The sequence below is a fragment of the Felis catus genome, chromosome B1 (assembly GCF_018350175.1).
Source record: "Felis catus isolate Fca126 chromosome B1, F.catus_Fca126_mat1.0, whole genome shotgun sequence".
In the NCBI taxonomy this organism is placed as follows: Eukaryota; Metazoa; Chordata; class Mammalia; order Carnivora; family Felidae; genus Felis; species Felis catus.
The window spans coordinates 133705318-133719308 of NC_058371.1; the positions used below are offsets into that span (position 1 = coordinate 133705318).

The window sequence follows — 13991 nt, forward strand, 5'->3', positions numbered from 1 at the left end:
TTTTATTACTGAATAGTACTGTTGTTTGGATATTTTGCAATTGGTTTCTTCATTCAGCAGTTTTTGGACATTTGAGTGGTTTTTGATTTTGGCTTTCACAAAGGAAGCTGCTAAAACATTCATGTACAGGTTTTTGTGTATGGATATATGCTTTCTTTTCTCTTGGGTAAACAAAAAGGAGTGGAATGGCTGGATCATATGGGAGGCACATGCTGAACTTTTAAAAGAAATTGTCTGTTTTATAAAATGGTTGTACCATTTTATATTCCCATCACTATAAGAGAGTCCCTATTATTGATACTGATTTTCAGAACTCATAAAGGATCAGTTCTAAGGGAGTCAAGTGAGAGAACCCCATAAAGACAGTTCACTAGGCAGTTTCTACAAGGTGGGCAGGGCTTAGCTCTCTTTAGCTCTGAAACTACAAATAGGCAACAAGTAACTACCCGTAAGTCACTAGAAAAATGCTCTCCTGACTGTTCTGTGAGATAGTCCCTCTCTAACGTGAACTGGAACTATTAGAGAGAAGCTGAGATCCCTAAGGCATTCAAGAAAACTGGCGAGGAGGGGAACAAATGTACTTTAGTGTTTTGAAGATAAACTACAACTGTAGTAGTGAGATTCTTTTGGTAGATGTTACTGCCTGATAACCTAAAAGTTTAGTTATGTATGAAGTACTGAATTCACATTTCAAATACATTAATTTCAACCACATTCCCACGTCTATCATTCTTATCATGGGCATCAGAAGCTACGTTTACTGAGCCTGATTATGTGAATGAGAGCATGGAATCAGAAACCCCAGGTTTAAATTCTTGCTCTCCCATTTATTAACTCTGTGAGTTTGGGTAAGTTATCAAACTTCTCTGTGTCTCAGTTTCTCCTTCTATAAACGGAGGATAATAGTAACACTATTCTCACAGGGTTGTTTTGAGGACTCATGCACTTAGAAGAATGCTTATTCTGAAGAATAAGCATTAAATTTATGTTAGCAGGGGTCGCGACCACTAATACTACAATTTCTTTTATTATGCTAGAATGCAAGACAGATACTTTGTGTATTCATTACCATGCTCCCAATGCCCAGACCAATGCCTGGCACAGAGAAGAGATTCAATAACTGAATAAATTACTATGTGACAATCATTATGATAAGCATTTCACATATTATTATTGTATTTATGCTTCATTATAACCTTATAAGATAGATAGTACTAACATTTTTATTTTACTAATAGGAAATAGAAGCTTGGATACAGATCAAGTAACTTCCTAAGGGCACACAGAACTTATAAACTCAGGTCTATCTGGCTGTAAATCCCATGGTCCATGCTGCTCAACTATTTCCTATTAAGCACTGAATTTTAGAGATGCTTTTATTTAAATGTGATTTTTTGCACTTAGAGAGATCCTGAAAAGCACTCTGGAAGGGTGATAAAAACACTGTAGTGATAGTCTCCAATTTTGCTTTTGGGAAAAAAAAAATAGTTATCTCTGCATAACTACTTGTGTCACAAAATGAATGTATCCTTACCGTTGGCTTTGGTTGACTGTGGGGTTGCAAGAGTGTGCCTCTTGGAACTGGGGATCACTGGATGGCCATCTCTGTGTTATAGAAAAAAGAAAAGGCAATTCCAAATTATTTAAGATGTTTGTTTAAATACCCTTCAAACCACCTGGTAACTATTGAGCCACAAGAATTTTATTCTAGATAGGCTTCAGGGGGTCTAGGCACCCGGAAGCTGTAGACAAAATATTTATCAGTTTTCATCTACCTCTTTTCTAGAGGGAGATATTCTTGACCCAAAAAAGATTAAGAATCATTTCTTTACATAATTTTTATCTGGGTTTAGGATTAACACATTACTGTATTTCCCCTCATTTAAAACACTTGTAATATTCATGATCTAATAACTTAGTTCACTGTCATTCAGGTGATGGTTCAAAGATAACTTAGGAATTATAGATGACTAAGTTTTGTATATCTGAAACCCTTGATACATGCTTTTAAAAAAGTTATTTAAAGTGAAAATCTAGACAACATACATACAATGGATTATATACACATGTACGTTATATACACATATACATTATATATACATATATACAATATACATTATATATATATACATATATACATATATATATATGTTTTTTTTTTTTTAAGGATTATAAGAAGGATAGTACCACCCAATGTGAAAAACTGTTAAAAAGACATCACCTTGGAAACAGAGGACTGGTATGCAATCTTAACACTGCTAGTACTTGAGAGAAAAGAGAGGTTGCCTAAAGTATATAGTGCTGGGAGAAGCAATTTACCATGGGCCCTACACATCCTACATATTTTTCCTGGGTACCCCAGAAATGAAAGGCCCTGACTGCTTTTTATATGGGCCAGTTCTCAAGGCTATGTTTGTGATGAGCAAGCTTGAGGGATGAGGAAAACTCTTTCTCCAAATAAAAAGCATGTTTTCTTACAGGCTGCCATGAAGGGGAGGGTTCCTCTTCTTCTCATGGTATTTCTCTCTGGTACTACAACCCACTGCATGTGCAGGAATCCACTAGGCCACATGTGTCATCTTCAGGAGACTTAGAAGATGTGTGGAACTTGTCCCAATACCATGCCATTGTTGCTTGTGGTTACCAAAAAAGTATTTTGTTTCTGACCCAGGAGTTTCATACCTTCTACCAGCATCCAAGAAACAATAACAGGCTGGCTTATTAGCTTGCAAGTTGGGTAAGACCACAGACCCTGTACAGTTCTTGACATACAGACAATTACCACAAATATATACCTCTCTGTTATTGCTGGCTGTGGGCTTCAAAGAGGGTAGATATATATAGTAATGGAGAGAGCTGGAAGAAGAATGAAGGGGAAAGTAATTGTGACTAGCACCACTATATCTGTTGTGACTAAAGTGAAGAGAAAAGCAGAAGGGCAAAAGAAAGTGATTTTAGAGCTAGCATGAAGGGTACTCTGCTAGTTTTGAGGCAAAAAAATTAGCTGGATCTATGGTTCACAGAGATGTTAATTTTCACAAAAATATTTTCCAGATTGAACACTTTCCTCTTCCACTCATTAACATTCAGCTACACCTATGAAAATAAATGTATTCCAATCTAATTTTTAGAAATATATGAGGTAGGGGGGCTTGGATGGCTCAGTAGGTTAAACGTCTGGCTTTTGATTTTGGTTCAGATCATCATCTTGGAGTTCATGGGATTGAGCCCCGTGTCGGGCTCCACACTAACAATGTTAGTCTGGAGCCTGCTTGGGATTCTCTCTCTCTCAAAATAAATAAGTAAACTTAAAAAAAAAAAAAAAAAGAAATATATGAGGGAAACAGACTAGGGATTATATTCAAAGAAAAAAAGTACACAATCAAATTTAAAGGTTTAGAAGGAACAAATGTTTATGATCAAATGATTTAATTATACTTTCTATACTTTTAAAGACATACTATGTAAAACTCACCATGTATCACAGACATAAATGTAACATAAATGTGTAATTTAGAAAGTCTGGCTGTATGTACATTACGGTAGGCAGAATAATGGCCCCACAAAGGTGGCTACATTCTAATCCACCAAACCTGTGAATATGTTACCTTATTGGGTAAAAGGGATTGTAAAGATGTAAGTTAAGGATCTAAAGATGAGGAGATTATCTTGGGTGGGCCCAATGTAATCACAGAAGTCCTTATAAATGAATGAGGAAGGGAGGAAAGAGAGTCAGAGAAAGAGATGTGACAACATAAGTAGAGTGTTATGCCTGCTGGCTTTGAGGATGGAAGGGAAGCTCTGGAAGGTGGAAAAGGCAAGGAAATGGATTTTCTCCTGTAACCTCTTAAAGAAGGAATGCAACCCTGATAACATCTTGATCTTAGCCAACTGAAATCCATTTTGGATTTTGGATCTTTTTTTTTTTTTTTTTCATTTTGGATTTCTGACCTCCAGAACTATTAATAAACTTATCATTTATGCCACTATATTTGTAGTAATTTGAAACTAATGCATACATTTTTTTTCAATTTATTTCTATTATTAAGTGAAGGAAAAGTTGCCATTAGCATTTCTTATAATGTGAAATTGTCATGAGGTATGGTGAAAGTAACAATTCTATGCCTCATTGGCTGTAGACATGACGTTTGGGCAGAACTGACTCTGTTCCAGCTCTGGGAATGGGCCAGGACTGGCCTAGGCCAATTGATATATTCTTATTTCTTTGTCTCAATTCAAGGGATAGCCTTAATTTAGGTCTAAGGCAATCAACAGACAGTCCTTGCTTTACCATGGTTATTGGTAAGAATTGTTAGAAGATTGCTCTGGACGGTGCCATGTGTTAAGTGACAAAGCCACTTAACAATCATGAAGGAAACACATGAAGGAAACAAAACTCACAAAAGAGAGTAATTGAAAACAGCAAAAAATGGAGCCATAGCCTGCATCAAATTTCACCTGATGACCACCTCATCTTTCCACTTTTAAATCCTATAAACTAGTAAGTTCCCTTTATTGTTTAAACCACTGTTGAGTTGTATTTTCTTTTACTTGCAATTGAAAACATCCTGACAAATGTGGTAACCACCCTATTATCAACTGCAAATATGTATCCAAACACTAATCCACTTAAAGTGCTCTTGGAATCTCCTATTAAGAAGTCTGTTCTTGGGGCGCCTGGGTGGCGCAGTCGGTTAAGCGTCCGACTTCAGCCAGGTCATGATCTCGCGGTCCGTGAGTTCGAGCCCCGCGTCAGGCTCTGGGCTGATGGCTCGGAGCCTGGAGCCTGTTTCCGATTCTGTGTCTCCCTCTCCTTCTGCCCCTCCCCCATTCATGCTCTGTCTCTCTCTGTCCCAAAAATAAAAAAAAAAACAAACAAACAACAACAACAACAACAACAAAAACGTTGAAGAAGTCTGTTCTAGCTTTATAAACTGCCAGTTTAGTCTGTGAGTTACTAATTCAGGAATATCTTTTTAAGATAACGTAAGTGTGATCAACAGCCTGAAACATGAGCAAACACACAAATCCCACAAGTATTGCAGAGTACCTTGTTGCTTTCAGCACCACCGAAGGAAGGGACATGTCTAATGTTCTCTTAGCTTCTTCCAAGGTCATTCCTTGTGTGCTGACACCGTTCACATAGTGGATGATGTCCAATAGCTGGAGATTACCCTCAACGGCTGCAACTGACCTCGGATTGATATCACTAATATATATCACTTGATGAAGGCTGTCATGACCTCCAGATAAGGAAAAACCTTCAGGGAATAGAAAATATTGGTTTTCCTTAGTCTTAAGAGTACTTACTTTTAACCTAGCCAACAAAATCACACTGCACACAGCCTGAATGTGCATTACCCAACTCCTCTTTGTTGCATGTTAATATAATGTCAGGTAGCAAATGAGGCAGCACTGGCATCCTGGGTAATTCTAGAACTCGTCCTAGGACTAATCTGACTGTCTTGGGTGCAGCTCGGAGCAGATTCACTGCATCTGTGTGAGTCATGTTTGTCACATCTGTGTCATTAACCTACAAAAATGAGAAAGAGGCAAAATAGATTACAGTTTTGGAAAGAGAAGTTGCCATGAAAATACAGCAATCTCCCTAGCTCTACCTTGGCCAGGAAGAGAATGGTCTCTAATTTATTGCTAATTCCCTTTACTATGGAAATCATAAGTACAATGAGCAAGTAATTACATGTGAAATAATAATGTAAAATATCTAACAAATGCATCATTATTTTGCTAATATAGGAAATTTATCCTCATGGTAATTTAAGAAACTTTCTGTCCCTAAGACTCAAGACAGCTTATGTAATGCTTTAAGTAAGAGTAGAGCAACTCTCAAACTAAAAAGGGCACTTTCAGCATTCCCTAAACTGTTAACTATACAAAGGCCTTTATTTTTAAGAGGTGGAGAAGGAAAACATAAACCAAACAAAGAAATGGAGTGTTATATTAACTCAACCTTCTTGTTCTTCCTTCTGCAGCCCTGACTTGGTCTCTGGTCACATTTGCATAAATCCATTCTTTAATGTCTCACCTTTATGAGCCGGTCCCCAGGTCTTAGCCTTCCATCGCTTTTGGCTGGATCTTGAATGACATCATGAACATAACAACCAATACTCTGATTGCCTTTGGTTACTGTAAAGCCCAGGCTTCCTTTTTCTGATTTAATTAAGGTAATGAGGAGTTCTACTTCCTAGGGAAGAAAACAGCGACTCTTTAGGTTGTCTATTTTTGCCCATTGACAAACAGAGATGACTATTATTTCTACTGAATAGCAGAGGAGGAAATCAAACCTTAAAAGATTACTGATCTTAGCCAAGTGAAGCTAGGTCTATCCAATTCTAGATAGAATGTATCCCCATCTAAGAGTTGGGTTTAGAAACAACACTATGTGTTTGTCTAAAGATGGCTGAGACAAAACTTACTGATGCTTCAATTTTTGTATTTTCAAGGTAAACAAGGACACATGAATGGTTATACTTTGATGATCCTTTGATATATATTTTGAGGGGAAGGTGTAGGAAAATTCTTCATCTATTTCTGAGCAATTAAGATAGATGTCAAGAGCCACAAAAGAAAAGGTTTTCTTGTAAAAACATGAAGCCCTTAGGTGATTAGATATTACAACTTCATTTAGTTGTACAAAAATTTTTTTTTTAAAGATTTTGACTGAGGGGTGCCTGGGTAGCTCAGTCAGTTGAGCATCCGATTCTTAATTTCGGCTTAGGTCGTGATCCCAGGGTTGTCGGATCAAGCCTTGTGTTGGGCTCCATGCTGACTCTGGAACCTGCTTGAGATTCTCTCTCTCTCTCTCTCTGTCCTTCTGCCCCTCTCCCCTGCCTATGCTTTCTCTCTCTCTCTCTCTCAAATTAAAAAAAAAAAAAGATTTTGAATGAGATATGAAGGTTGCTTATAGTTTACAGGGGTAATGACACACTTCTAAAGGAAATATTGCAAAGATTTTTTTCTCTTTTTGAAAAGATTATTTTCTATTGCTGAGAATGAAACTGAAGATGTATATGTCTCACACACACACACACACACACGCACACACACACACACACACACACACACACTCTTCTAGGCAAACCAAGTATCTGAAGAGATTAACTCCAAAATGTTTATGATTTTTAGGTGGTGAGATTATCAGTGGTTTCAGTATTTTTTAAATCTGTTTTTTTTTAATTTTCCAATGATAAATATTTATTACTTGGATAATAAAAACAATATTGAAAAAGGCTGACTTTCAATCAATGTAAAGGATATTATTCTTGGAGATTTGGCTTCCAAACTGAATTTAAAGATTCAGAAGTTATAGGGTTATTTGTACAATGTAAAGGATTCCATTTGGGCATATACAAAAAAGTGTGGAAGAGAAAAACTTACATTCAAATTTGATTAAAAATTAAATAGGCAACTCATCAGGATTCGGGAAATAGTAGATACTGTATTAGGTACTCTACCTATATTTCTTTTAATCCTCATCACAGTCCTAGGAGGTTACTAGCCCCATTTTATAGCCAGAACTACTAAGGCTCAGGTGAATGAAGTAATTCCACAGGCATCTGCCAAATTATAGCAAGTCAGTGGTAGCGTCAGGATTTATATCCAGGTCTTTTTGTCTTTTCCCCTGATTCTCGGCAGAGAAACACAGCAGATATGTTATCTACTTACTGGACCTGGATATGAACCTACTCAAAAAGACAGCCTTTTCCCTAAAGGGAAGCTTTGTGTAACTACATCTTAACTGACAAAACATGGAATTTGTTTTTTATGTTTATTTATTTTGAGAGAGAGAGAGAGATTGCGTGTGTGAAGGTGTGAGTGGAGGAAGAGCAGACAGAATCCCACGCAGGCTCCATACCATCAGTGCAGAGACTTTCGTGGGGCTTAAACTCATAAACAATGAGATCATGACATGAGATCATAAGTTCATGACATGACATGAGTTCACGACATGAGTTCATGAAATCAACTCTTAACCAACTGAGCCATCCAGGTGCCCCAGAATTTTCTTAGTACAGAGGAAACAACTCACCAGCTCAAAGTCTTCAAGGTGGTTTTCTAAGTCATTTTTCAAAGATGTCAAGCTTTCTTGTCTAGTTGGTTCAGAAATGTGATGCATATGATATTTATCCATTGAATTAGTGGAAGCAGATTCTGATTGGGGTTGATAGCTCTGCCCAAGAGTCATGTCTAGTGGTACAGGGGAAGGAGGATTGCTACAGAGAGAAAGAAGCAAGACTATTTTCAAATACATTTCAATGTCAATACAGTAAGTATTGACACATATTCAGGCGGTTAACAATAAACAATACAGTAAGTAAGACACATATTCATGTCTGCTTATGATTGCATTCCTAGCTAATTTTTGCCTAACTCTGGACTATGAATTTATTTCATGTCTGCTAGATGCTAACAATACCAGTTTTTATTCTCTGTCCACATTCTTTTTTTTTTTTTAATGTTTATTTATCTTTGAGACAGAGAGAGAGAGAGAGAGAGAGAGAGAGAGCGAGCGAGCGCACAAACAGGGGAAGAGCAGGGAGAGAGGGAGACACAGAATCCAAAGCACACAGAGTCCACCATGGGGCTCGAACTCAAGAACTGTGAGATCATGACCTGAACCAAAGTCGGACACTTAACCGACTGAATCACCCAGGTGCCCCTGTCCAGATTTTATTTTGAAGCTCTTCAAGCTGCATAAATTAGTAAAACAGGTTAAATAAATAGACTTTCGATTCCTAGTCATTAACTAAAGGCTGAAGCCAATATTCTCAGAAGCCTAATGTGTGTTTCAACATAATAAGAAAGAGAAGAAATAGAAAAAGAATATAAGTCTTATTCCTGTGGTTATTTTGGATGATCCAAGGGGGGGAAATTCCCCCCCAAAACACCAAAAGAACTTGAACAAGTATGGTTGTACCTAGATATACACAAAGATGTAACCAAACAGTAAAACGTATGAATAATTGTTAGAGGTACAGATGTAGTCTTTTCCTTTTTTTTGCCTCTATGCTTACCTTTTGCAAACTGTCTCCTCCCCACCAATCACTTCTCTTTATATTAGTACTCCCTATTCTCCTACCCCATCAGTATCAAAATAGGTCTGTTCTCTTTCTTGTAAGTAATATGAATTACGGTGAAATGCAAACAACTTTCCCAATTACTAGTAAATATACTCAAGAGAGCAGCAAGTCTCAGGTTGAACGGCTAGAGAGCTTACAGTTTTGCTAACTAAAACTGTCAGTCACAGTAACTGGATATCCAATACAGTCATCATCTGCCTGATCATTGTGAAGTTCACACAGACATATTTCATTCTTAGAGAAACGTATGTTGCTGCTCCTGTCACAAACAAGAAGCAGTTGCTTTGAGTGCTACACATAATAGTGACAATACCTGTCATCAAGTTCTGGTTTATTAGGCGTTTTCTGAGGATAGTAAAACATGGTACAGATGGTGTCTTCTTGATTGTTAGATGCTTCATGTTGGCTTTGTGCCTGTGATACCATGTTGCTCAGAGTCTGATGCAAAGCTGAACTCCAACTCATATTTGGTATCTTTGCTGGAGCTTTTACTAAGTCGTCTTCTCCACTCCCACTGCTGTCACTGTAACTGTCTCTCCTGGATGTACATTGTTTCTTGTTTTTGTCATATGTTTCATTTTCATCTGAGCTGGTGCCTTGCTCCACACATGCTGCTTGAGAAGAGTCTTTACTGTTGTTTGGGAGAACTTGTGCTGGAGAGTGCAATGGGGTCTGTAATGGACACATTTAAAGAGATCGGGATGTGACAACTTATATTAACGCTAGAACACTTAATTGAAAAGGAACATACTGAACAGCAGCACTTTATATTAAAATATTCAATTATTTTCTGATAATAAAGGTAACCTATGCTCATTACACAGAAAAATCATATATAAATATATGTGAAAATAACAACTAATATCATATGACTTATACTTTACATCAGAATTATATATTATATCTTACTTTTTTTTTTTTAAGATTTTATTTTTAAGTAGGGGGGAGCCAAGATGGTGGAACAGCATGGAAGATTTTATTTTTAAGTAATCACTATACCCAGTGTGGGTCTCAGATTCACAACCCTGAGATCAAGACTCACATGCTCCACTAACTGAGCCAGCTAGGCACCCCTGTAGCCTACTTTGAAATTTAGGTTTCGATCATAAGTTTTTTCTGAGGTCCTTAAATATGCTTTGAAAAAAACTGCATAAAACTATGTAATGATCCCACAGATGGCTATACCTTTTATTTATTTCAGAATTCTTTTATTTTATAGAGTTGTTTCTAACTTTCTGCTACAATAGAAATCTAGAGCTTTTTTGTATGTACATTTTCACCTGAGTTTCTCATTATTTCCTTATACTTTTCTATATAATAGTCAGTACATAGGATGCTTTGAAAGGCCTTGCTAACTATTTCCAGATTGCTTTCTACAAAGATTGTATCAATTTATATACTCATTAAGAGGAGAGTTCTACTCAGTTCTTCCTATCTGGTGCCAAAAATCAATGTAGTCTGATAAAATGCTGTTTATAATACACCTTACAGAAATCATATTTTCCTATTAATATCCTACAACTACCCCTCTCCCGGACATAAAGACCAAAGTTTCTGGGGCCAGACACTACTGCCTTTCATACCCAGAGGTCATGTTTATTGGTAATGGAACACACTATAAAGTAGACAGGACAAAAGTTGTCCTTCTTCAATTATATTAATATTATTATCCATCTATGTATGGATTCCTACCTATCAGCATGTAATTTATAAATAACCATCAAAATAGATTTTGGATCCTTTAGCTACTCCTTGACATAAGAAAGGGAAATGGACAAACATATTGCTTGCTCTGTGATTTCTAGTATTAAAAATAAGGGCAAAAACTCTCAAATAAATTTTATTTATGTATTTATTTGTTTAAAGTTTATTTATTTATTTTGAGAGAGAGCGAGCGAGCACAAGTGGGGGGAGGGGCAGACACAGACAGGGAGAGAGAGAGAATCCCAAGCAGGCTTCACACTGTCAGTGCAGAGCCTAATGCAGGGCTCAAACCCACAAACTGCAAGATCATGACCTGAGCCGAAGTTGGACGCCCAAAGGACTGAGTCACCCAGGCTCCCCTCAAATCGTTTTTATTATTTAAACTAGCTCAGAATGAGAATTATGCTTCCCAGTTTGGTTCAATGAAGAAATGGACAAAAGGGCTTTGTAACCATTGTTGTATTTTATTTTTAATTTATTTACTTTTTAAATTTAGATTTATTTATTTATTTTGAGAGAGAGAGAGAGGCAGAGTGTGTGAGCAGGGGAGGGGAGACAGACGGAGAGAGCACAAGCAGGCTCTGCAGAGCCCAATGCGGGGCTCGGACCCATGAACGCATGAGATCATGACCTGAGCCAAAATCAAGAGTCAGATGCTTAACCAACTGATCCACCCAGGCACCCCTGTGACCATGATTTGAAATCTTTTCCTATTTATGCTTAGAAAACAAACTCCTAAAATCCTAGAACTTTATAAGTGGAAAGGAGAGAAGAGAAAGTGAATTGAATTACTTTATATTACATATGCAGAATGCACTCGGAGGTCACGTGACACACCCAACATACTCCTAGTTAAAGAATAAAGTAGATGAAACCCAGGAGATCAATCAGTGACAAAACCATGACAGCTGAATTAATCACTCAATTGCCATTCTATAAAAATATAAATTAATTTTTCATAGTTCTCACCAAAAGAGCAGGGTCAATTTCTGGTAGCACACCAGGTGAAGGTCTACATAGAAGCAAGGATACTTCTGGGGATGTTCCCCGGAGAGCAGAGATGACTTCCTAGGGGTACCACGAATGACAAATGAAGATACAGTTAAGATAGCACTATGAAATCATAATAATGAAAGGCTAATCCATCTCATTATTAAAAGTATTACATTCACCACCTGGGGGCTCACCTGCTGAGATAGTCCTTTCAAAGAGGCTCCATTCACTTTTAGGATAACATCTCCCACTTCAATTTTTCCACTTTCTGCTGCTGGCTGTCCAGGAAAGAGCTTTTTAACTCTTACTATGCTGGCATTCATTTGTTCAGGAATAAGACTGTCTTCTCGAGAAAAACTGAATCCTAGGCCTGAGCTGTTTTTAAACAATTTAACCTCAAATGTATTCTCTGGAGAAGAAAAGACATTAAAAAAAATTAAATATTCTTATCGTGCTGTGTACACATATGCACATACAAACGTATGTGCTTTCAGACACATTGTAAAAAGCCCATCTTCTCAGAATATTTACAGCTTTACAGGCACTTACTGCACTTTTATTCTATATTCGAATCCTATTTCACACTCTCTATCATTAAAAAAACTTAATAAACTAAGCTGCATGAACTAAGCTACTTGAACAGAAGAGAGGGTTTTGATATCTGAGTTCTGAAAATACAATTATGCTTTAATCCCATGTGTTTTCTTTTTTTTTTTTTTTTAATTTTTTTTTTTTCAAAGTTTTTTATTTATTTTTGGGACAGAGAGAGACAGAGCATGAACGGGGGAGGGGCAGAGAGAGAGGGAGACACAGAATCGGAAACAGGCTCCAGGCTCCGAGCCATCAGCCCAGAGCCTGACGCGGGGCTCGAACTCACGGACCGCGAGATCGTGACCTGGTTGAAGTCGGACGCTTAACCGACTGCGCCACCCAGGCGCCCCAATCCCATGTGTTTTCAAAGATTATAGAATAACATTAAAAAAAAGAGAAAAATCTGGGGAAGGGTAAGAATGAGGGAAGTTTGGGGACACAATGGGAGAAAGATGGTAAGAAGAGTGAAGCAAATGTTAGAGAAGGGTAGGGGAAAGTAAGCTGACATTCCAGTGTTTCAGTGAGGTATAATTTAATCCAGTAAATTGATATGGCATTATAAACAAATTTCAATCAACAAAAGAAGTTGAAAGAACAATAACCAGAAAAGAATGAAGTAACATATTTAAGGAAGGAGTGATGGAAGAAATAAACAATACAAGGCAGTATAAAGAGGTAAAGTAGGTATGCTAATTTTATTTTCATAATCAGATAAAATAATACAGGCTGGGCTATTTTTTCTCCTTATTTTTGCGAGTATTTCTGAGGCACTAAACATTTGGTAATCAAATAAGGATTTAAAATAAAAGGCAAAACAATGGCTATATACCACCATCAGCATTCATAAAGTAAAGGACATTTATGCCCCTTAAAATGAGATAGATGGAAATCTCAGAATAAAGGGTATTTCTGTATTATGAACACTTAGCTTTATGAAAAGCTCAGTACTACCTCATTCTTAATTTTCTTATTTTTTAAAAACTTTTATTTATGTACTTTGAGAACAAGAGCGGGTGAGGAGCAGAGAGAGAGGTAGAGAGAATCCCAGACAGACTCTGCAGGGCTCGAACTCCTGAACTGTGAGATCATGACTTGAGCTAAGATCAAGAGCCAGATGCTTAACGGACTGAGCCACACAGGTGCCCCTATTCTTAATTTCTTATTTTACTAGCAAGTAGCAGTATGTCCAAGAGCTTGCAAAGTTTGTAAGAAAGATCATGATCTGGGAACTATGAGGTGAATTTCTACCTAGGGTTAGCTTGACAAGTCCACAGAATTAAACAAAAATATAGAAAATGTTACAAGTCAAGGTTTCATATGAGTTTGAAGCCATTGTCAGCAATTATTTATAGTTATTTTTTTCCTTGAAAATTTCATTTGAATTTTATAACTATTCAAAGGACTATTAAGTGACCAAAAGTTGTTTCATGGATGACTTCATTACCTGAGGTCTTTCAGACTTTAAGAGGTGCATATATATGTCCTTAAAAAAAAAATGGTATAGTGGTCCATCAGATTATTTATACTTGACAAGAGTAATTAGAGGGACTCAGGCATGAATTATATGATCCAACATACAAAAATCAAATTTTGAATAAGTCA

The 13991-nt window shown here is 37.0% G+C and overlaps 1 protein-coding gene across 7 annotated transcripts in view; it reads right to left on the reverse strand.

The window, feature by feature from the left end:
- The window catches only part of PTPN13 (protein tyrosine phosphatase non-receptor type 13), a 229190-nt gene that overhangs the window by 27422 nt on the left and 187777 nt on the right, over positions 1-13991 (reverse strand). For all 7 annotated transcript variants that reach the window (XM_045056126.1, XM_045056128.1, XM_045056127.1 and 4 more), the window contains 8 exons: positions 11993-12207; positions 11775-11873; positions 9415-9773; positions 8051-8234; positions 6047-6205; positions 5362-5533; positions 5051-5261; positions 1535-1605 (listed from right to left, as the gene is read on the reverse strand). In XM_045056126.1, coding sequence (XP_044912061.1) covers positions 1535-1605; positions 5051-5261; positions 5362-5533; positions 6047-6205; positions 8051-8234; positions 9415-9773; positions 11775-11873; positions 11993-12207 — 1470 coding nt within the window. The remainder of the gene's footprint in view (positions 1-1534; positions 1606-5050; positions 5262-5361; positions 5534-6046; positions 6206-8050; positions 8235-9414; positions 9774-11774; positions 11874-11992; positions 12208-13991) is intronic.